The sequence below is a fragment of the Marmota marmota genome, unplaced genomic scaffold (assembly GCF_001458135.2).
Source record: "Marmota marmota marmota unplaced genomic scaffold, marMar, whole genome shotgun sequence".
In the NCBI taxonomy this organism is placed as follows: Eukaryota; Metazoa; Chordata; class Mammalia; order Rodentia; family Sciuridae; genus Marmota; species Marmota marmota.
In genome coordinates this window covers 13,983,541-14,008,554 of record NW_026000048.1, presented here as the reverse complement: position 1 = coordinate 14,008,554, position 25,014 = coordinate 13,983,541, and the positions used below count along the sequence as shown (strand labels likewise).

General features: G+C 34.5%; 2 protein-coding genes across 3 annotated transcripts in view; one reads left to right on the top strand and one right to left on the bottom strand.

Annotated features, from left to right (window-relative positions):
* The window catches only part of Thnsl1 (threonine synthase like 1), a 186,254-nt gene that overhangs the window by 149,401 nt on the left and 11,839 nt on the right, over window positions 1-25,014 (top strand). For both annotated transcript variants that reach the window (XM_048812678.1, XM_048812679.1), the window contains one exon: window positions 2,501-2,637. The gene's annotated coding sequence lies outside the window, so the exon portion shown is untranslated. The remainder of the gene's footprint in view (window positions 1-2,500; window positions 2,638-25,014) is intronic.
* Enkur (enkurin, TRPC channel interacting protein) lies at window positions 156-24,928 on the bottom strand. Its single transcript, XM_015495298.2, has 5 exons — window positions 24,368-24,928; window positions 13,574-13,719; window positions 9,484-9,707; window positions 5,484-5,630; window positions 156-2,593 (listed from the first exon to the last, which is right to left on the bottom strand). Exons 1-5 carry the CDS (start codon window positions 24,445-24,447, stop codon window positions 2,420-2,422), a joined length of 771 nt encoding a protein of 256 aa, XP_015350784.1. The 5' UTR covers window positions 24,448-24,928; the 3' UTR covers window positions 156-2,419.

The window sequence follows — 25,014 nt, the reverse complement described above, 5'->3', positions numbered from 1 at the left end:
AGAGAGGAAGAAAAGGCTAGTTTTCTGGGCAGAGGAAACCATGTGTGTAGGTCTGGGAAGCCTCTAGAACCTCAGCGTTTTGAGTACATTGGTTACAAAGGGAAGGAAAAAGGCTGCATTTCAAGAACTCAAGCAGAAGAGATCATAGCAAAGGATCAGATTATATCCAATCTTTATTCTACTCAGAGTTCTTTGGAGCAGGAACAGAAACCAAGTCAAACTAGCTACAGTAATGACATTTGACCTTTTAGACTCAGGTGTCTACTACCATAAGACTGCAGTCTGTCTTTCATGATCTCAAGAGAATCTGATCAGTGACTGGCTGACCCCCTGAGTCAGGTGTCTATGCCTCTTCTGATTGATAGGATGACCCAGGAAAACAAGGCAGGGAGAGAGAGAGAGAGAGAGAGAGAGAGAGAGAGAGAGAGAGAGAGAGAGAAGAGAGAGAGAGACTGGAGAGAGACTGCACTGGATTTCTCCAAGGCTGGGGTCCCATGGTAGCGAATGTCCTCCCAGGAACAATGGACAGGCAGGTTTCCCTAGGAAGGGAAATGAAAGGGGATGAAGTCCATCTAGCACAACACTGTGGGTCATGGAAAAACAGCTGGAATTTTTAGTGAGCATTTACAGAAAGCAAGAAAAAAATCTGTTATTAAAGTCACAGTTATTATTTTAACATTTAAGGCAGCTCCCACACATGATTCCAAAGTATACCATCTATAAGGCTGAAATAATCAGAATATTTTTGCATTGTTAATGATTTTGAATTACTTTATAAAAAAGTATGTATAGCAATAATTTTACACATAAAATACTCGACATCTTATCCTTAACTCTGACAGGGAAAGCTGACTGCACCAGGGGAGCCACTAGACAAAAGGAGATTGAGTCTCTGAGTGACCACGAAACACGGGACACCCCACTCTAGTTCACATGGACAGTGCTGGAAATGGAAAATTTAAGCTTATGTTATAAGACAGCTAAGAGCTGGAGTTACTTTGCTAAAGCAACTGTGATTGCTTACTCAGGCCTCAACATGGCACTCCCCAGCTCTGCACAGGATAGAATCTACCCAGTCTGAAAGTCTGGGTTTCTATGCAACAGTATGGAAAAGGGGTCTTATTGACTTGTTTACAGTATAGTGCTGTTATGTAAGCAAGAACTGAGTTTCTGTTACAGTTATATAACAATACATTTTGGGTTCACTGTTGAAACTGTTAGCCTATCTTCAATAGCATCTGGCTAGTGAGAATCTATCATATACCGTCTTTTGTATTTATCAAACACTATCTTTTATTTTATGTCTGTCCTAGGATTAACAAAGGAATGAAAAAGATGCATTTTAAATCTCACAAGGGATGTTAAAAAAAAGCTTAAAATGAATTTTCAAAAATTTATATATAAACATTTAATTAATGAAGTTTTTCACCAATGCTCTCAAATTCTGTTTATAAAAAAGCTTGAAGGATTGTCTACAGGATAAAAAATCAGTGTAAGTGATAGAAATTGTCATATTCACTGATATGTTATAGTTTCCTGTTTTACTAACTTTTCCTAATTTAACATTTCATAAAATGTATAGATTCTTATTTTCAGTGGATGACAGTTCCATTTACATAAACTTATTGCTAAATAGATTATAAAATCTTATAAAAAGTAATTTTAAAATTCACAAAATAGTTAACAGAAAGGACCCAAATGAAAAACATAACACAATTTAGTGAAATATGCACAGGGAATTAGGGAATAAAGCAGAATATCAATGTTTCACAAATCAGTGTAAAAGACTATTCTCTTCAATCATCTCTCATGATGCTTTTTATAAGTTATCTTCTTGATTTTGTAAGTCATCTTCTTAAATTTCTTCCTCCAAATATAAGTCTTTCATCATAGATAGTGTTCTAAATACTGAAAATATTTGTAGTTGGGAATAAATGCAAATGACAAAGATTACCTTAGAATCTATCTTTTAAATCGTGGAGCAGAGAAACAAATATACAGAAACACACCAGAGTACGGAAAAAAAGCATATGCTTCAATTTTCAATTCAAAATATGGTTTTCAAAGTTAGGCTTTTTGTATTGTGCAGTGCAGAAAAAATATTGAAGTTATGAATGTTGGCTATTTTTCAGGGTCTGAAAATTAATGTTTATGTGAAACAAGTACATCATAATAATGAATTACATTATAGAACTGGAACATAACCTCAAACTTTAATGGTTTGTTGATATGTGGAAAATGTGAAACTAATAAAAACAACATTTTCTTTTATTTAATGAGTAATTCAATTGTTCTTTAAACATTGCTTAAGCATTTTGACTGACTATTATTTCCTTCATAGTATTTTCCTCTTTGAAAAACTTATGGCTTCATTTTTATATCTTCCATGTTTTTTTCTACATGCTTTAAAAATCCATTATTACTTATTAGCAATATAAATAGTTTTGTGCTTTTCCATTACACCAATGTCATGTTCTAGCTGTTTCATTTCTTTTTCCAGCTTCTGTTTGCGAATCTTCTTCGGTATGGAGTCTATGAAGACTGAGAGGGACTGGAACTCTTTGTGCACCTCTTCCCAGTTCTTTTTCAGCCCCTGCAAATGATACACAGAACTGAAGACTGAAGCAAATTGCAAAAGTAAGTAAATGGTAAAGAAACTATACTGATAACAAAAATTGTAAACAGGTAAAAGATACTGATGAAAATAACTTTTAAAATGATACATGTTTACCAAGGACTTGGCCACAGTAATGAAAAATCTTGTACAGAGGCCAAATTCTGTCCTTGATTGTCTGCTCAATCCCCACTGGGAGTATTTATTTGTGCTGTTTTTAATGTTACTGTACTTGTTTTTAATATCAAATACCCATATGCAAGGTTATGAGTGCTATGGTACTAAGCTAACAGCAAACGTTTTGGTAAAAACCAACAACCGAGAATTGATACTTCCAAGTGAAGGACATTTTTGAACAGGAAATTATTTCTTATGAAATTTTTACTTTTTCTATTCATAATTTTTTCCTTTTTTATCCTCTTTTTATTTCTCTTCAATGGAGAAATCATACCAAAAGGCTTGATTCTGACTTGCATGGCCATATTTTCTTATATTTGACAAAATGGGATTGTAAAAATGCCAAAAATCAATTTTGCAAAAGATGATCATTTATATATCTTTTCAATATGTTAGAAAGAACAAATCGTCCTCCTCATAGCCAAGGGATCTATACTTCCCATTAATGTATTCTAGAAATGATTGGAATGTCATTAAATGTATCCCATATGCTAATTCAATAACGTAGTTAATGTTTTATCGTCTCAGAAATCAACAAATTCAAAATTAGGGGTCTCTTAGGAGTGATAAAGGTTATTTCCATCTCTGCCTGGTTATCATTTCTTATCACAGTGCACTAGGGGGCTCCACTGACAAAATGATCTTAAACTTCTGAGTTCAATTCAATGAATTAACTCTTAATCATTCATTATGGGCACAGATCGTTTTATTGACATGAGAGAAAAACCCTAAAACAGACAGTGTTATTTAAAATATTGCCTGGAAAACATGATCCTTGAAAAAAAATGGCCATATCTTTAGGTTTAAAAGAGGATTAGAGGTATCATATAATAAAGCTTCATAATAAGCCTTCATAGTACAAATTCAAATGTGTGGAAAGTTTTCTGGGATGATAAAAGTTCAATGATATAGTCCCCTGCTAAGGTAAAAATGGTGACAGGATAGGGTACACTGTATGGAATAGATTTGTTGGGGAAAAGCACAACAACAGTCTTTTGCCCCTAAGTGAGATTATATTACAGACATGGGCAAAGGAAAGAGAGAGGAAAATACCCAGGTTAAATTCTAAAAAGAGGGAAATAGGTTGACACAGTTCTCAATAGGGCATAAGATATATTCCAAAAAGAAGTCTTCAAAAGAACTCTATTTCTTCATGGTCTTTCATTATGAAATGTGAAATAAGTTCCCACAGTGCTCCACAGGCGTGCCTATTGCAGAGAGAAATCTATATATGTATGCACTTTCAAATATCAAAGGTTTTTCACAGCCAGTTGGTGATATTTCCATATTACTTGTGGTCACAGCAGCTATACTTTTTCTCTGGATTTTCTTTTAGAGGACAGTTTGCTTTTATCTTCTAATGTATACAACAGTGTTTGGATCAAAGTCAACATATAGAGATGGAAACTAAAATAGAACTAACATGTCATATTATATTGCAGTAGCCTCCTTGCTGCTTTTAAGATGCCTCCACTTTTTGTTGTTATTTTATCTTAAAAAAAGTCTTTTATCCATTGCGACAATAGTGCCCCCTCCACTCCCCTTGGGGATCAAACCCAGCGCTCTACACTGAGCCACAGTTCCAGCCTTTTCAATTATTTTCCACTATTTTTACTTCTTAATTTTTCCCTTTTCTGTTTTAAAGCTAAAATAACATTGTTAATTTTGAAAAAAAAAAATAGGACAATTGAGTACCTACCGTTTCACGTTTTGTATTCACCATACCCTCAAACATTCTCCATCTTCTTGCCTGCTCACTGACAAGGGGTGGAGGGCAGGAGTTAATTCCTATGGGCTGTCCCCTGGTTCTTGTGCCCTTTGGCTTTTGACTGAGTTCAGCCAAAGCAAGCACTGGTGGAAAAGGAGAGAGGCTGGGTATTCTTCCCCATCTTCCTCCGCACTGCCTGGATGTTAATTCTAGCTGCACTGTGACTGTGATGGGCGGCCCCTCTTCAGGCTCCAGATTTTACTAGGCCCTGATAACCCTATTACCTGTCCCTGCCCTTCAAGCCCAGGTGGTGGTAGACTCCCTTTGTTCTTAGTCGTGGGCATCCTCAGTGTCTCTTGTTGGCTTCTTTAATCCTATTTCACTTCTGTAAGAAGTTCCTTCTTAAATTCTCTTGAACTCTAGCTGAACATGCTTTCTATTTCCTGCTGGAGCCCTGACTGATAAAGCTACCCTTGGGTACCTCCTATACCTCTCATGGAATTTGCCATCTGAGGTGAGAGAAAGACACCAAATGCAGTCAGCCCACAATAATGAGGGTTCTGCATCCATGAGTTAATAGGAAAGATAAAATAATTGGTTTAGGTATAGTTTCAATTATTCTAGAGCTCCATCTAGTGAAAAATATCGAATTTATGGACATTTTTTAAATATAAATTCAGGGATATAAGAATGAAAATAAAAATACTTTTTACCTTATTTATACATGTTTCTTGTATTAGAAGGTAGGCTTCCTTACAACGCAAGCTCACCAAGTTGGCAACAAAATATTATTCCATGAGTACCTACATTAAAACTTTTTGCTCTGCTAGAGAGTCAGCTTTGCTGCAAGGAGTTTGTCACTGCAACCAAAAGAGATTGTTCTGACATGAAAGTCAAAGTCAAAATTAAGTTGAGGGCAGACTGGAAGGCCTTTCAGAGATGTTCCAAAGAGTGACACACCAGTATAAATCACAGAACACTGACCTGGAGAACGGCTTCCCTCTCTTCATCAGAGAGCCTTTTCATAGCTGCTTTCTTAAGGTTTTCCTGGATATAATTGTCATATTCTTCTTGGGCTTTTTTTACTTCCTCATTTCGTTTACATATGTATTCAGGTGTGATCCCATAATCCTGTAAGGATTTTTCAAGAAAAAAATTACTAAAATTCTGAATGTGATCTTACATATGTTTATAAAGCAACCAATGACTAGAGAAATAAAGAAAGTTTACAGACTTTGCTCCACATGACAAAATTCAGTGACTTCCCATAGAGAACTAGTTGATTCTAGTCTTTCAAAACTGAGTTTTATTTGTTTTCTCTCTTTTGAATGTTCCCAGTGCCTGTTCTCATGACTCCATTCTTTACCCCTAAGAGTTGGCTTTTCTTTTCTATGTTATGTGCTTTAGCTTTTACCTTGAAATCTCTTGAGTACCTTTGAGGTCTCTTTTTCATGATCCTGTTAAATAAAAGAAGATTAATGTGCCCAAGACATTAGAAAAGCAAAGTCCTTGAATCATATGAAGCCTCTCAAAGAGAAAATTGACTGAAGTTGTTTTTGGAAAGGCAAAATACATTTTTAGGCTCCTGGGCTATTTAGAAGGATTGATAGTGAAGACATCAGCTGTGATTCTTTCAGATTAGTGCATGCATTGATTTCATTGTCTATAGAAACAGAACTATTCCATATTCATTCTTCAAAAAGTATTTGAGAAATGTACTTGGTGAAAGGTATAATAGTGAATAAGAAAGGCAAAGTTTCTGCTCCCATGGCATTTGCACTGTGGTGAAAGAGATTCACCAAAAACAGACTGTTGTTAGTCCTTCATAACTGAAGGTTCTGCATCCATGGATTCAACCAACCATGGATGGAAAATATTTTTGAAAAAGCGTGTACAGACTCTTTTCATGTCATTCCCCAAACAATACAGTGTAACAACTATTTATATAGCATTTACATCTGTTTTGTATTTATAAGTAATTGAGAGATGATTTAAAGCACAGAAGGACATACATAGTTTGTATGCAAACACTAACTGTTTATGTAAGCAGCTTGAGAACCTGCAGATTTTGGTATCCACAGGGTCTCTGGTGGATATCCCCTGTGGATACCAAGAAAGGACTGTATGAAATAAAATAAAGTAAAATAAAGGCTAAAAAGGGTAAAGAAAATAACAGAGGTCATTTTAGATAAATAAGGTTGTCAGGGGAGACCCTCTGCGGGAGCAGCAACTGAGAAGTATGGTAGTCACTGAAGTTATTCACAGTGTTCTGGTTCTTTTCCTCCTGGGCATTTGGAGAACAACACTGACCTGCTCCCCTTGAAGTAAAATGTAGCTAGGTAACCTGACTTGTCCAATGTGTGTAGAGGTATCAGTGGATAATCTCATTCTTCTTCTGTTGGGCCTAGAGACAAGCAATGTTTTGAGTTTTCTGCATCCAAGAAGGACAAGAAGCAGAGCCTCTAATAATCCTCTGTGAGCAAAATAATAAAACTTTATTTATTAACAAATAATAAAACTTTGTTGCTTTGATTTACTGGAATTTTGGGGTTGTCACTTCAGTGTAACCTAACCCATCCCGACTGAAAAAGGGATAGAAATCTTATATCTAAGTGTGTTCTGGAAAGTACACTGCCCTATACAGATAAACTCTAAAGGCACAGTGTTTCGGTCAGTTAGTGCAGTGATAAACAGATCAATACACTTCAGGAAATATTGAGGGCAACAGCTCATTATAGCTCAGCACAACTGATATTCATGATGATAATTCTGTAGCTTTACACACAAGACTAAATTATAGTTAGCAGACTCTGTTTAAGAAAAGGAATAGTGAGATATATTTTAGGAAAAAATAATCTCATAAGTGGGCAAAAGCTTCAGGGATCTGAAATATTTCTAGGTGCTGAATCACTGAAGGTAAGTGTGTACTATTAATATTAAATTGCATATAATATTCATTCTTTGTTGTACTTTTATAGGTGCCTAGGTATTGTGTTAAGTTCCTTATATCATTTAATCCTCAGAACAACTCAATGACTTATTAGAGATCACAGGAGTAGAAAGTGGCAGAATTAGGATTTGAAATGATGTCTCACTACTATTGCTATAGACCTCATGTAATCATCCATCCTTCAATTTGTTTTCACAAAATGTTTTTCAAAATACAAATGACACCTAATTTACTAGAAACTAAAACATGAGGATTACTCAGTTAAAAAATGCTTTGCCTTTAAAAACATTTATTTTCTAATTTATTAATAATAGATTTTTAAAATTTAACCCTGAGAAATTAAGTGGAATAAATTTCTCATCATTGTTTAATCAGTGACACCAAGAGGACAGTAGGTGCTAGTCTTGTCATGGTTCGGTAAACAAGCACAGGTAGATTAACCTGGTGTTTTTCTGTTTCCATGATGGATTCTCCAAAATTTTTGTTCAATACAGAATATACATTGAAGTGGGAAACTGAGGCAGAGAGCATCCAAGATGAGGGGCAAAGTGTGTGGCAGTTGGTGGCATAACAATCAAAGAAGAAGAGTTTCTATGTGATAGGGCAGAAATTATGGATTGGAGTGACTTTAAGAAGCCTGGGGGTGGGGGGTCTGGGTTTGTGGCTCAGTGGTCAAGCGCTTGCCTAGCATGTGTGAGGCCCTGGATTGGATTCTCAGCCCTGCATATAAATAAATAAAATAAAGGTCCATTGACATCAACAAAAATAAATAAAGAAAGAAAAAAGCCAGAAGAGAAAATTTTTACTTTTTCCCAACCATGAGACAAGGACTATGAGCACCTTCTTGGGGCCAAGAAGGAGGAAGTATCACAAAGAGCCTTAAGAAACTGTGTCAGCATGTGCAATCAACTCCTAGATTCCTGCTACAACTTTTCCAGAGGTGATCTTGGTCTACTGAGTAAGAAGAGTTGCACAGAAAATAAGTTGTGCTCTCTGAGAATAGCCTGAAGTTTCTGTTCTGATTTGCCACGGCACTGGATTTACCAGGGAAGCTCACTGCACTACAATCACCACTGGAAATTTTCCTTTTTCTTTCCTTCCTCCCTCCCTCCTGTTTTTTTCCCTTCCCCACTTCTCCCCTTCACTTCTTTGGTCCCTTCCTTTCCTCTCCCATTTCTTTTTTTTTTTTTTTTAATATCTTTAGTTGTAAATGGCCACAACACTTTTATTTTATTAATTAATTAATTTTATATATATATATATATTTTTTAGTTTTTAGGTGGACACATATTTTTATTTTATTTTTGTGTGGTGCTGAGAATCGAACCCAGTGCCTCACGCATGCTAGGCGAGCGCGCTACCACTTGAGCCACATCCCCAAACTCCTCTCCCATTTCATGCCACAACTTATTATTATTTTTCTTTAGGGTTTTGTACTCATTTAACATGTGTTTCAAGCACTTTTATCCTCTATAAGTATATTAATATACAAAATACAACAGGATTTGTATGCTTTTCTTTGTAAGCTTTTTAAAGATATTCTATATCTACACCAGTAAACCCAAGCTTCTCTAAAATCCATCAATGAAATTATATGCCTAGCTTATAAACACGTTTTCAGATAGAAATGAAGGACCTGAAAGAACTAGATTATTTGACAGTGCTTTCAAGGCTTTGCATCAAATTAGAAACAGATAAATATATAGTAACTGTGCTTTTAGTGACATTTTCACCTCACCCCAAATTAAAATATTTCAGAAAACAATTTTTATAATTATGAAATATATTAATAACTGAAATTAAGGAAAATAATTGTAAATTTCATCTACTGAACTCTGTGGGATTGTTCATTACAATTTATCTGTTATCATCACATTAGATTTGGACCAAACACAGATTGCTAGGGAATGGGAACTGGCAATCTAGATAATTTGTCCAGTGAAAGCACTATTAATGATAACATAGACAGTTGTTAGGAATACCACATTTGAGTTATTTAAATCTCAGTTCTCACTTTAAACATGACAAGCCTACCTTTTTATTGATGTACTTTGGAATTAGTCCTGAAGTTTCAAGATCATGCTTGTCCCCAGTTCTTTTGTCAACATAAATTGGCTTAGGCTTTTTAGCCACTCCCATGATGACATCGGCTGCATTTGTATTTATAAAATTTTTTCCACTCTGTATTCCCATAACTGGATGATCAGTCCTCAGTGGCACAGCAGGCTTCCTGGGCTGATTCCAATCAAATTTTGTTTCTGTTAAATATAGCATTTCCTTATTAATATTAAGTATCAACATTGCTACTCAATACTATTTATAATATCCAGATATTGGGATTCTATTAATAATAAATTTAAATACCTATAGTAAAAAGTTCTTATTATCCCCATACTTATTGAGTTGGGTACATTAATTATGTAGGGCTTTTTATATGTCAATCATACCTCAATAAAATAGTTAAAAATATAAGGAATCAAAATACAAAAATATTAAGTGCAACATAATCGAATAATATGTTGAAAAAGTATAAAAATCTTAGGGAGAAGGCTAAGCATCCTAAATTATATGCTAGCTCACTAATACACTTTTACTGTCTATTATGAGATATATTTTTATAAAGACTACAATAATAAATGGTCAGCTCTGTTTAAAATACTTATATAAGAACACTAAAAACTTCTGAGGACTATCAATATTACCAGTAATTGTTTCTTCAGAGGAAAATTACTGTAAAATCATCAAATAAATAAATTGAGCTTGATATATTGAAAGCCTAAGAATCTATGGATTTTTTTCACTGAAATTATTTATTATTATTATTATTATTATTATGTATAAAAATCTTGGAATAGCCATATAGTCAAAACACAGCTTAACAAATAAAACATCACCAATGTAGTTGAAATTTCATATCCATTCTTACCTGACTGCCTCTCATTTCCTAAAGTAACTACTTTCCAGAATGTATTTTATTTCTCTCTACAACATGCTGTTCATTAAACACAGATGAAATTCATTATTTTTACACAATCTCTTCAGCTCAGCTATTCCAACCAATCTTTTTTTTGTCCTGGGGATCAAACCTAGGGCCTTGTGCCTGCAAGACAAGCACTCCACCAACTGAGCTATATCCCCAGCCCACAACCAATCTATTTTCATATAGTCATAACAACATGGTTTGCCAAAATGTAAATAATCATAATTTATTTCCAAGAACTGAACGCAACAACTATCTTTGCAAGGTATTACTTCAATCTTAAGTTCATCACAATTTCTAGGGACTTTGACTTTATGCATTTCTACATTGTTTGTTTATGGGTTTAAATAACTTCTATTATCAGAAAAACAATACTTATTGTTAAAAGTCATGGACTGGGTTTAGACCGAGGAGAGGGATAGCTGGGTCAAATGGTGGTTCCATTCCCAATTTTCCAAGAAATCATCATACTCCTTTCCATAACACAGCCACATCAATGTTAATAGCAGCACAATTCACAACAGCTAAACTGTGGAACCAACCTAGATGCCCTTCAATAGATGAATGGATTAAAAAATGTGGCATATATACAAAATGGAATATTACTCAGCAATAAAAGAGAAAAAAATCATGGCATTTGCAGGTAAATGGATGGAGTTAGAGAAGATAATGCTAAGTGAAGTTATCCAATCCCAAAAAACCAAATGCTGAATGTTTTCTTTGATATAAGGAGGCTGATTCATAGTGGAATAGAGAGCAGGAGCATGGGAGGAACAGATGAACTCTAGATAGGGCAGAGGGGTAGGAGGGGAAGGGAGGGGGCATGGGGTTATTAATGATGGTGGAATGTGATGATCATTATTATCCAAAGTACAGGTATAAAGACATGAATCGGTGTGAATATACTATGTATACAACCAGAGATATGAAAAACTGTGCTCTATATGTGTAATAAGAATTGTAATGCATTCTGCTGTCAAATATAAATAAATAAATAAGTCATGGACTGCATTAATCTTGTTAGGAGCCAAATTGAATTCTTAATCCCCAGCACCTCAATGTGTGTGTCTTTGGGATTAAGGTCCTAGAAGAGTTAAATTAAAATGAAGGACTACAGTGGCCCTTAATCTGAGTGGTGTCCTTATAAAAAGAAATTTGGACAGACATACATAGAGGGAAGACCATGTAAAGACACAGAAAAGAAAACCATCTATCTATAAGCCAAGGAGAAATGCCTTAGAAGAAACCAATCCTGTTGACATCCCAATGATGGACTTTTCTTACTTCCAGAACTGCTGTCTCTCACTGGACAGTTTTGGACAGTTTTAAAGCTCCTACAACACCCTGATTATGAGTGTGTATGCATGGCGCTTGGGAATGAACCCAGGGCCTCACACATGCTGAATATGGACACTATCATGAGTTACATCTTCAGCTTTAACCCTGAATTTCTTAGTTATTCTTCAGGCTAGTTAAAATTTGCATTTGCTTTTGCCTTACAATATTTATGAGAGAAGAGATGGATTTCAGGAAGAAGCTTTATTTTGTCTATAAGAAGACTTATTTTTTCATTTATTTGATACATAGGATTCATGTAGTTTGGTAGTTGTATTATGTAATATGCTTAGCCCTAGGGAGGATACATGAGGACCCAAGGGATATTGCCGGTCTCAAGGCATTGAAAATATTGAGTTCTATTTTAAGATTTTCCAGTATTCTCAAAAGGTGTTGTTGGTCACAAAATACCAAGACTCCACTAGAAGAAAATAGAAAAGAGACTTTGGAAGTCATGAATTAAGCATGAAGTTTTTATGTTCAATTTGCTTTTTCCATATTTCCTGATCATTACCTTACCCTTTGTCATAGGGTATGGTTTATTTAAGAGGATTATAGGACATAAAACACTGCCACAGTGTGATGTACTTTCACTTGTGCCAAAATGTACACCCCAAGTTGGGCTTGAGCTGTTGCACTATTTCCTCAATGCCAGCAGACATAAAAAGGCCAACATTTTAAAGAGAAAGACTCATTTGGCTCTTTTCTTTCCTGCCCTAAGACATCAAGCAAGACATACCTAGGATGGGAAGAAGGGATTTCATGGAGACTTTGACACATATCCACTTCCCTACACTCTCATGTTCCTAATAGCCTTCTTTCCTGATATCAATATACTCTATGAATTGACTCAACTACATAATTTTTGAGGTCCACTATAAAACGAAAACATAGAGCTACACAATCAAAAACTATTAAGAGTTTCAATATTGCTAGAGCAGAGCATTAAATCAAATGTGGGACCTTTCTAAATGCAGGTGCTATGCAACTGCATGGGTAGCACATTCATGAAGCTGGCACTCATTCATGAAGCCTCTTCCGCACTTCATGGGTGTGCTTTGTGGTCATAGATTCTGAGAAAGTGAAAGCCTATACTCAAAAGTGAGCCTGGTATTGCTTTAACAACTAGTAGTAACTGCAATTTTCATCTCTTCGAAAAAAGATCAGAGAAAGAGCTTGGGGTGTAGCTTGGTGGTAGAGCACTTGCCTAGTATATGCAAAGACCTGAGTTGGATTTCCACACCAAGAAAAAAAATTTCAACAAAGTTTAAATGCTTGAGAGATCTTGCTCATTAATCAGAAACTATCTGGGGTTTTGGACTTCTGAAAATAATTGTTGTTTTTAATTGAAGCCACATAAGTAGGAATTGAAATGAGGAAGCACTTGATGCTAGGAGTGGGGCTTTACTGGACAAACCAAGATGTAGTTCAAGATGCTTGCCCCATCAGCAGTCCATTTTGGGGGCAACTTATCCCTTCCCACTCTCTTTTTCTACTATATTCTCTACTTCTACTTTCCTCTAGCCACCCAAGTTGGGCTTAATATCAGGCAAAGTTGCTATTACCTATTCATATTTAATATTTATTGACAATAAAATAATTTTAGTTAAATTATCTAATATTGTGTTAATTTTTTTAGTTGTAGATGGACACAATACCTTTATTTTATTTATTTATTTTTATGTGGTGCTGAGGATCAAACCCAGTGCCTTACCTATGCAAAGCAAGTGCTCTACCCACTGAGCTATGACCCCAGCCCTAAATTAGCTAATATTTTCAATACTAAAAAGAAAGAGTGATAAAACCTACTGGGTGGTAGAGTTTTTTCCTTCGAATGTTTCTTTAGGAAATCCTTTGGAGAAGGTACTTCAACTTTAGCTGGTCCCATAGTTTTCATTGCAGTTTTAATTTTTTTCATGTCATTTTTTATAGTTGTCTTAAAAATTGATTTGTACCTGAAATTAAAATTATAAAGTCATAAAGTCATAGTGTTTATTTTTCTAGCAATAATATTTCAAGTTTAAAAATAGGCACACATTTTTAATTTACACATGACTATATTCATATGGAGAACAATAGCAATAAAGCAACTTGATATGAACCCTGAGAATGAGGCTTGTGAAATCTAGATGGAAGCCCTGGCCTAAGAAATAGGTGCCAGGACAAAGGTATTGTATTTTCTTATTGTCTTCTGAACATCAGTACCATAGGCTGTGATGACCCCTCTGTCATTCCTGATATTAGTAATTTGTGTCTCCTCCCTTCTTCCTTCCCTTTATTTCTCCCCAATCCTTATTAATCTTGCTAGGAATTTATTAATTTTATTGCTCTCAAAGAACCAGAATTTTATTGATTTTCACTGATGGTGATATGTTCTCCATTTTAATGATTACTGCACTGATCATTATTATTTCTTTTCTTTAGGTTAAATTTTCTTTCTTTTTTTCTGTAGTTTCTTAAGGTACAAGTTTAAGTATTAGATTTTAAACCTTTATGCTTTATCTAATATAAGTTGTTAAAGCTATAAAATTCCCTCAGCACTGCTTTAGCAACATCCATACATTTTGATTCATTATGCTTAATTGTATGTAACCCAAAATACCTTTTAAATTACATTTTTATATCTTTCAGAAGTTTGTTTAGATATGTTTGTTCAGTTTTCATATATTTGGGCTTTCCAGGTATCTCTCTAAATGATTTCTAATTTATTTCCTTGATATCTGGAGAATATCCTTTATATAACTTCAATCCTTTCAAAATTTGTGATACTCACTTGATGACACAAAATATGGTCCAGTCTGGCAAGTGTTCTGTATATACTTGAAAAATGTGTATTATGCTAATCTTGGATAAAGTGTTTTTTAAATGACAATTAGATCAAACTGGTTGAGGATGATTTCAGGTGAGCTTCCTGTTTTCTTGTACTTACTGATTTTGTACCTTTTCTATTTCTGAAAGAGAGATGTTGACATCTCTGACTATAATTATGGATTTGGTTATCTCTTTTAACTCAAACAGCTTTTGCTTCATATATTTTGAGGCACTGTTAGTGTTGCTTTATCATCTTTAAAAACTGACCACCACTTCATCATTATACAATACACTCTTCATTCCTTTAAAATTCTGTACTCTAAAATCTACTGTCTGATACTATTATAGACATTCCAGCATTCCTTTATGATATGGTATATATTTTTTCCATCCATAGAGTTTTTACTTGTCAGTGTCTTAATTTTTAAGAGACATTTCCTAAAAATATAGAATTTTCAACATCATTCTAAATGGAGAAAAATTAAAAACGCTCCCTCTAAAAACTGGAAAAAGACACAGATGCCCTCTTTCACCACTTCTGTTCAACACAGTCCTTGAAACTCTAGCTAGAGCAATCAGACGGATGAAAGAAAGTAAAGGGATACACATAGGAAAATAACAACACAAACTATCACTATTTGCTGACGACTTAATTCTATATTTAGAAGATTCAAAAAATTCCACCAGAAAACTTCTAGAACTAATAAATGAATTCAGCAAAGTAGCAGGATATAAAATCAATACCCATAAATTAAATGAATTTCTATACATAAGCAATGAATCCACTGCAAGAGAAATTAGGAAAACTACCCCATTCATAATAGCCTCAAAAAAACCAAAATAGTCAGGAATCAATCTAACAAGAGGTGAAAGACCTCTACAATGAAAACTACAAAACACTAAAGAAAGAAATTGAAGATCTTAGAAAATGAAAAGATCTCCCATGCTCTTGGATGGGCAAAATTAATATAGTCAAAATGGCCATACTACCAAAACTGTCTTACAGATTTAATGCAATTCCTACTAAAATCCCAAAGACATTCTTCATAGAACTAGGAAAAGCAATCATGAAATTCATTTGGAAAAATAAGAAACACAGAATAGCCAAAGCAAGCCAAAGCAAAAAGATTGAAGCATCACAATACCAGACATTAAACTATACTTCACAGCAATAGTAACCAAAACGGCATGGTATTGGTACCAAAGTCAACATGTAGACCAATGGTACAAAATAGAAGACACAGACACAAACCCACATAAATATGGTTACCTCATACTAGATAAAGGTGCCAAAAACATACATTGGAGAAAAGATAGCCTATTCAACAAATGGTGTTGGAAAACTGGAAACCCATATGTAGCAAAATGAAATTAAATCTCTCTTATCCTGCACAAAAATCAACTCAAAGTGAATGAAAGACTTAGATACTAGAACAGAGACCCGGTGCCTAATAGGAAAAAAAGGTAGGCTCAATTCTTCATCGTGTTGGCTTAGGACCTGACTTCGTTAACAAGACCCCTAAAGTGCAAGAAGTAAAATCAAGAATCAATAAATGGGATGGATTCAAACTAAAAAGCTTCTTCTCAGCAAAGGAAATAATCAATGATATGATGAGAGTGCCTGAAGAATGGGAAAAAAAATCTTTACCACACTCACTGCTCAGAACACTAATCTCCAGGATATATAAAGAACTCAAAAGACTTAACACACACACACAAAAAAAAAACCAACAAAAAAATAAACCAATCAATAAATGGGCTAAGGAACACACTTCACAGAAGAAGAAATACAATTGATCAACAAACATATGAAAAAATGTTCATCATCTCTAGCAATTAGAGAAATGCAAACCAGAACTACTTTAAGATTTCATCTCATTCCAGTCAGAATGACAATTATCAAGAATATACAAGCAATAATAAGTGTTGGCGAGGATATAGGGAAAAAGGCACACTCATACATTGCTGGTGAGACTGCAAATTGGTGCAATCATTCTGGAAAGCAACACCTTACAAAATTTGGAATGGATCCACCATTTGACCTAGCTGTCCCACTCCTCGGGGGGTTCATACCCAAAGGACTTAAAATCAGCATACTACAGTTATGCAGCCACATCAATGTTTATAGCAGCTTAATTCACAATAACTAAACTATGGAACTAACCTAGATGCCCTTCAACAGATGAATGGATAAAGAAAATGTGGCACATATACACATGGAATATTACTCAGCCTTAAAGAAGAATGAAATTGTGGCATTTGCAAGGAAATGGAACTAGAGAAGATCAAGATAAGGAAATAAGCCAATCCCAAAAAACCAAAAGCCAAATGTTTTCTCTGATAAGGGGATGCTGATCCATAGTGGGGTGGGGGGTAGGGAAGAATGAAGGAACTTTGATTTTTGTAGAGGGCAATGAGGGGATGGATGGGGCTGTGGAGATGGGAAGGACAGTAGAATGAGATGGACATTATTATCCTATATACATGTATGATTACACTACTGGAGTTACTGCACCATGTACAGCCATAGGAATGAGAAGTTCTGCTCCATTTGTGTATAATATGTTAAAGTGCATTCTACTGTCATGTATAACTAACTAGAAAAAAAAAGTACACAGAATTTTTTATCCAACCAACAATCACTTATATTTGGCATATTTAGACCATTCACGTTTAATATAATTTTACAAGTATGTTTGTTGTTAAATTTTCCATGTTGCTGGATTTTCCAGCAACATATCCCATTGATTATTGCCTCTCTCTCTATTCTGCCTTGGTTTTGTTTTATTTTGGTGCTTTGCAGTACATATGTTTAACATTTCATAGCCTACCTCCAAGTAATATTATGCCACTTCATATATGCCACTTCATATATGGGGCAGGGATGTTGCTCTAGCAAGCAGGAGGCCCTGCACTTCCAAAACAAAACAAAACAACCCAAACAACAACAAAAACTTACAAAACAACATTGCATTCACTCCACTCTCACTTATGTCCTAGTATTGTCACATATTTTACTTCTCTGTCAAAAAACCTCATAATTCATTGTGATAATTTTTTAAAAATATAGCCAAATGTCTTAAAGAGATTTGAAAAAAATGTTCATATTTACTCATATATTTATCATTTCCAGTAGACTTCATTCTGTTGTGTAAATCTAAGTTGCCAAATGGTACCATTCCTTCAGCACAAGAAATTTGCTGTCCTTTTTCTCCCCTGTATGTAATGTTTCTTTTTTCTTCTCTGACTACATTTAAATATTTTTCTATTTATTAAGAGTTTAATACATTTGATTATAATGTCCCTTGGTATGGTTTTCTTCTTCTCCTTCTCCTCTCCTTCTTTTTTTTCTCTGCTTGGTGTTCATTGTAATTCTCGGATCTATGGATTTAGAGATTTCACCAAACTTGACAAATTTTTTACTTTTATGCAAATATTTCCTATTTATCTAGCTTTTCCCTCCTTTTCTGTGATTACATTTAGACCTAGATTAGTCTGCTTGATATTGTCCATAGCTCACTAATACTCTGTTCTCCTTTTCAGACTTTTTTCTCTGTGTTTAATTTTGTGTTGTTCCATTGTCTTCAAATTCACGTATATTTTCTTCTTTGGTGTCTTAGCTGCTGTTAATCCCTTCTGGTATACTATTTTCATTTTGGACATAGTATTCTTTGTTTCTAGAAGTTAGATTCGGATCTTTAGGTTATTGTTGGTTCCTCTTCCATTTTTCTCCATATCTTGATTCTGCTTTCCTCCATCTTTCTGAACACATCATGAATTTGTAAAATAACTGTTTTAATGTCCTTGTCTATTAATTCTCTCATTGATATCATTGTATGTCTGTTTCACATTGACTGATTTTTCATGTTATGCTTTGTATTTTCATGCTTTTTTGTATGCCTAGTAATTTTTGATTGGATGCCAAACAGTGTGAATTTTACAATATTAATAGTTCAATTTTTCTCTTTCCTTCTTTTAGTGTTTTTGAAAATTGTTCTTAAGCTTTATGCTGTGATACAGTTATGATAGCTGGAAACAATGTGGCCATTTTAAAGCTTGCTTTTAAGTTTTACAGTAGGTCTAGTTTAGATTTGAACCCTCAACTGAGGTAATATACTTCTGAGAGCTCCAATGTCCCATGAGTTGGTGTTTCCACTGGCTGTTTGAATTGCATTTCTGTTTGAATTGCATATTTCTGTTTGAATTGCATCTTGATTTTTATAATTTAAAATGGTATATTTTTGTCAGTTTATATAAAGCTTACTCTTCTAAATAGTTGCACTTTATTCTATTTTCTGAATGGTGTAGTTTAATTATAAAGATCTAGAAGGTAATGTTATTAGATAACTGGCTCTGTTTTCTACTGGCACTGCAGCTTTTTAGTGTGATTTCCTTGCTTTGGTAGTTTCATTACACACACACACTTAGACTCTCCTCTCTGGTACACTATCCTGAATTCCAGTGACTTTTGCCTTCTGAAACTCTGAATTCTGTCCTCTTAACTCTGGGAGATTCCTAGGCACTGTTTAAATTCTCTGTATGGACAACGTTCGTGCAATTATAGGATTTGCTTCATTCATTTCTTTCTTTTAGGGAAGAATGCTCTGTGCTGTCTGTTGTCTAGTGTTAGAAATTCATTATTTCATATCTTTTTTTGGTTGTTCCAGTTGCTTAAGGTGAGAGGTTAAATTCCATCCCTAATTGGAAGAAAGTTATCTATACTACTTTTAACAAATTGTAGTCTCTTCTCCCTTGTGCAGATAAATTTATTTGGAAAATCACTGATTGATTGATTGATTTTTTGCTTTTGGGGTCTTTCCTCAATATTGAACTCAGTGGTTGGAAACCCAGTATGGTCTTAATTAAATGAGCTTATTAGACACCTTCAGGAAATAATATTCAGGTCTTAAAATAATAATAATACTCATGTCTTAAAATAATAATATTCATGTCTTAAAATTCCCATGGAAGTTGCGATTGGAAGAAATGGTGTCGTAATCAATAACGATGAAACAACGTACGTCTACTCCTACCTCTTTTTAAATTGCAATTTTGTGATTCAAAATGGTTTTTTTTTTGTGAGCCTACTCATCTGTTATAAAAATTTTCTATTCCATATGAATAATTCTTATTTTTTCTAATTACAAAAATAAATGAAGGGCTGGGGATGTGGCTCAAGCGGTAGCACACTCGCCTGGCATGCGTGCAGCCCCGTTCGATCCTCAGCACCACGTACAAACAAAGATGTTGTGTCCGCCGAAAACTAAAAAATAAATATTAAAAAATTCTCTCTTTCTCTCTCAAAAAAAATGAATAAAATCTAAATTCTGTCCATCTTTCCAATTTTTCAGAATAAACTCAGTTTTCTGTCTTTTCTAATTCTGTTTGAATTGCATCTTGATTTTTATAATTTAAAATGGTATATTTTTGTCAGTTTATATAAAGCTTACTCTTCTAAATAGTTGCACTTTATTCTATTTTCTGAATGGTGTAGTTTAATTATAAAGATCTAGAAGGTAACGTTATTAGCTAACTGGCTCTATTTTCTACTTATTATTTGACAGGCTAGAATAATTCACTATTGTCATCTTCAATAAATGTGACACAACTATATCATACTGTCAACAATAACCACATAATAAGTCAGATCATTAACATGAGGAACACATTTTGTAATATTTTTTATAAGGCACACAAAAAATGATAGTGCTCAAAAGCTGGGATAATTTGAAAAAACTTAATAGGGATTTTCCCCCCAATGAATGAAGATGGGCAACTGAGTAACATCTGTGTGTGTGTGTGTGTGTGTGTGTGTGTTTGGGTCTATTTTTAAATTTTAGGCCAATATTATTGCAATATTACATTCCTTTGTGGAACAACAAACTCTGGAGATTAGACTCTATTAGAAAGTTCTTCACATTATTTCTTGTGGAGAATTTTTACAGGTAAATCAATACTCCATAAGCTCACCTATTGGCATTGAAGTGAGAGCTTTAATTCAGTCTCATGACTATATCTAGTAATTAATTTCTCAAAAACAGACACCAATTCCATCTTTTGCCTAGTTGTTGTCAAAGGTAGGCTCTACACTTAATTGGTTATAACACTGTATGCTATTGAGTATAATTATTATTTTACTGCTGCTTAATATCTGTCACAAGCTAGGTACTATTCTATGATTTTCATAATAATAATTTAATTCTCAAAACAATCCTAAGAGATAAGTAATATTATTCCAGTTTTATGTAATAAAAAACAGGCCTGTAAAGTTGAAGTGAGCATGAAGAACAGGAGCTGAAACTGAGACACAAATTTGATATTAAGGCCCAGATCTTTAATCAGTCTGCACACTGCCTGAATAAATGAATCGAAACTAATAAGCACTTTTTGCTTCAATAATGTGCATATTTTAGTCTTCCAATGATTTACTATGTAGTATATAGTTTTGTTATTTATACAAACTACTTTGTTCTAATGTATTGGGGCAAAGATATCAAAGAAAATGGGAAATGATGATAGTACTAACACACTGAACACATTAATAGTAATAGCATTTTTAAAATATTGGATATCAATCTTAATTAAATTTTTAAAAACTAAAACTATATACCCCTTTATCTTACCTGTGTCCTAGAGGATAGTCTTATTCTTAAGAATTTGAGCCACGGTGTCTGGTTAAGATAATAAACAGATAAACACAGACTAACACACTTTTCTTCTAAAAACAACCTTTTTTGCGGGGCAGTTACCAGGGATTGAACTCAGGGGCACTCAGCCACTGAGCCACATCCCCAGCCCTATTTAGAGACAGGGTCTCATTGAGTTGCTTAGCGCCTCGCTGTTGCTGCGGCTGGCTTTGAACTTGTGCCTCCTGCCTCAGCCTCCTGGGCCACTGGGATTACAGGTGTATACCCCTGCACCTGGCTAGAAACAACTTCTTATACCACAATATATTATATGTACTGCTTAAGATATTAATCCTTACTTTTTAATTGAATAATATTCTTTAAAAAAGTTCACTTACCTACAAATTTCCCTGGCAACAAATTCTAAAGAATGGTGTTGGCATATTTTATCTCTCAATATCTTAAGGTATATATAAAATGCCAGAGAGGTGTGCTAATACCTCTTACTATGCGTTATATTATCTGTAGAAATCTAAGTGAGAGGTAACAACTCAAAATGAATAAATAGCAAGCCAGTAACTGCATATGGTAGCTGTAATTTCCCTTGCTAACAAAAATCCGATTTGTCCTTCCCCTCATCCATATGTTTAAAGGGGAAAATAGTCTTTTTTGAATTATCCCTTCTATTATATAGTTTCCCAGATTTTTAAATTCTTCTACATTACTCAAGTGATTCTATTAATTGTACCATATCTTCATTTGTTTAACTGTTTTTCCTGATGATTTTGAACCTTTTAGATAAAAAGTAAGGTCTAACTCTGTGTGTGTGTGTGTGTGTGTGTGTGTGTGTGTGTGTGTGTTGTATAAACATGAGAAGAGCATTTGGATAAAAGTAATTTCAGAGATGAAGATAGTATTTTATTATTGTGGAAATCTGCAGGGATTGCCTAGCTAGATGAAAAATATGAATAGTAGCTTCTGAAATTATCATAAGACTGAGACCATAGATTGCAGCAATGGTAATTTTAGCATAAAATTTCATTATGACAAAAACAAAAGATTTTGGGATTTTTTTCTTTCTTTGAATATAAGTTCATCAAAAGATTTGCTGCTTTCCTCAATTAAATTCTTGCAATTAAATTCAGCAAACTAAATAGGAAAGATCCTCAGGATAAAAATGACTATGTGCGCTGGGTTCGATCCTCAGCACCACATAAAAATAAAATAAAGATGTTGTGTCCACCGAAAACTGAAAAATAAATATTAAAAAATTCTCTCTCTCTCCCTCCCCTCCCTCAAAAAAATGACTATGTCATCTAAGAATTCATAATAGTCAAGAAACAGATTGCTCAGCAAAGTCAAATACATAATGAGACTTTAAGAAAGTAAATGTTAGAAAGACTTCAGAATTTATAGGTATAATAGTACAGATTGTTACTGATGGTGAAAACTGAATTCACCCAAACAGAACATGTTCTTTTGGCACCACTTTTGGATGCTTTTCATTTCCTCTCACTTAGTCCTTTTTCTATGTATTTCTTCAGAATAAAAGCAAGGCAAGGAGTTTGTGCTGCCACTCCAACATCTCCAAGAACTGATATACTAGGGCACTGTTATACACTTAATAGGAGCTCAATTAACACTTCCCAAATGAATAGTGATTATTTTTAAGTGATAATTCTTTTTTTTTTTGGAAAAAAGTCTAGATACAGTAAAAATTTTAAATTTTTAAATAATACCTATCTAAGAAAATATCTTAACATTCAAATTTAGTATTCTATAGAAAGTACAACCTACCAAGGTGTTACAGAGAAGAGGAACTTTATCTTGTATAGTATACAGGAATTTTGGACCAAAAGTTGGGTCAGCAGTACATGATTTGAACATTCATAAACTCTGAAAACTGTATCCTAGTTTAGTTTACACTTCTCTTTTCAATTTCGACTAGACTTTAAGAAGCTAATGGAAATACAATACAGGTATTGCTCCAATTAAAACCAGATTCTCAGGTTTAAAACAAATGGATGACTTGCCCATTTGTTTTGCTACACACCCCAAGTAAATGATAAGTAAAAATTATTGATCATCATACTCAAAAGAGACCTTAGAGACTATCTAATCCACTTGTTTTCCAGATAGAAAAACAAATAAAAATTTAGTTTTAGAGTCTATTTTTTTAGCCTAGTGCTCTTTTAAAGGTAATATTGACATATATATGGAAAAGGATAAAGATAAATGAAAGGACACATTTCAAGTCCTATGAGGAAAAAGATTTTCTCTACCAGTTAAATTCTTTTCTCCCCACGGATTTAATTAAGTTCTAAGAAGTACTTACACAGGCAAGTAACTGGACTGTTTATTTGTGGCTCCCTTTGTGAGATTTGGGTGAAATTAGTGGGTACTAACAATTATGTTAAAATTTTAATTAAATTACATATTTCTGGGTCACTAGCCAACCATTATTCATTCTACTATTCCATTAAAACCTGAAAAAAAGACCTTAAAATATATTCTATCTACTTTGTTTAGCAATCAAAAGACTGAGGCTCAGAAACAAATGGGAATTTTTATTTTACAATAATCTTGGGGAAAAATATTCTGCCTTTAGAGAGGGAGCAGTAGTGCAGTTAGAAATACAACACTTGGCTCCTGAAATCAAACATCAAATGTCCTCATACAGGATAATAAAACTGATTTTTTTCTTTTGAATAATAACATGACATATTATGCTATTTTGTATAACACATCACATACAATTAGATAAATTACAAAAATGATATAATGTATTAATAGGAGGCTAGGAGTAACATAATAAAATTATCATCTTATAGCATGGGACTGTCATCTGAATTGTGAAAAGCTAAACACCTAGATGTTTCGACATCTAAGAAGTCGTCATCCAAGGTTACTTCACTGAGACAAAAATATATTTTATTTTTAAGAGTCCATACATATTCCAATAAAATCATATTGGTATTGGAGGAAGGAAGGAAGGAAGGACGGAAGGAAGGAAGGAAGGAAGGAAGGAAGGAAGGAAGGAAGGAAGGAAGGGAGGGAGGGAGGGAGGGAAGGAAAGTAAGGAGTCCTGTATTATGTATGCTTAGTTAATCTGGACATGGAATCATTATTTCTTATTCTTGTTTACAACCTTTGCTTACCCACATACCTAGGAGGCTGAGGCGGCTCCTTCAAGTCACTGGGTATGAGGTTATAAATGCTCTCAGTAAAGCACGATGAATCCATCATCACCAAATGACTTCTTAACCACTGTTCTCAACTTTTTTCTCACTATACTCGTATCTCAGTCCCTTTCTTCACAGCTTCCCCTTTCTTTTTCTTGCTTCCTTGCTTTCTCAAGGAACTCAAGTTTCTCTTTCACATAATCTCCCCTTTGACCCCTTCTTAGCAGTTCACTCTGGAGAAGAAAATACCCTGTCTATTCCTCCCAGGAATGCTTAGCGTTGTTGGCCTTGCGGTTGCTGTGGAAACAGTTACTAGGCGACGGGGAGATGGAAGGCCGCATTGCAAACCAGGTTTCCTCTTGTCTTTCTGCAAGGCTTTTTTCCTGTCTGAGAAATTCATATGGAAGCCCCTGTGCCTTTGGAAAAAAGGGATGAAAACAGTGTCCTCTAGAACATTTTGCTTTTTTCTCACTTTGTACGTTTGGAGAAAAAATTCTACTACAGCCGAAACCCAGGGGCGCGCAAGCGTCACACACTAAAGCTCTAGTGCGCAGGCCCCAATCCTGGCTGGGGCTAGGAAAGCCCCTGCGGCCGAGCTGACGCAGGGGCCCACGTGGCGAGCGGGATGACG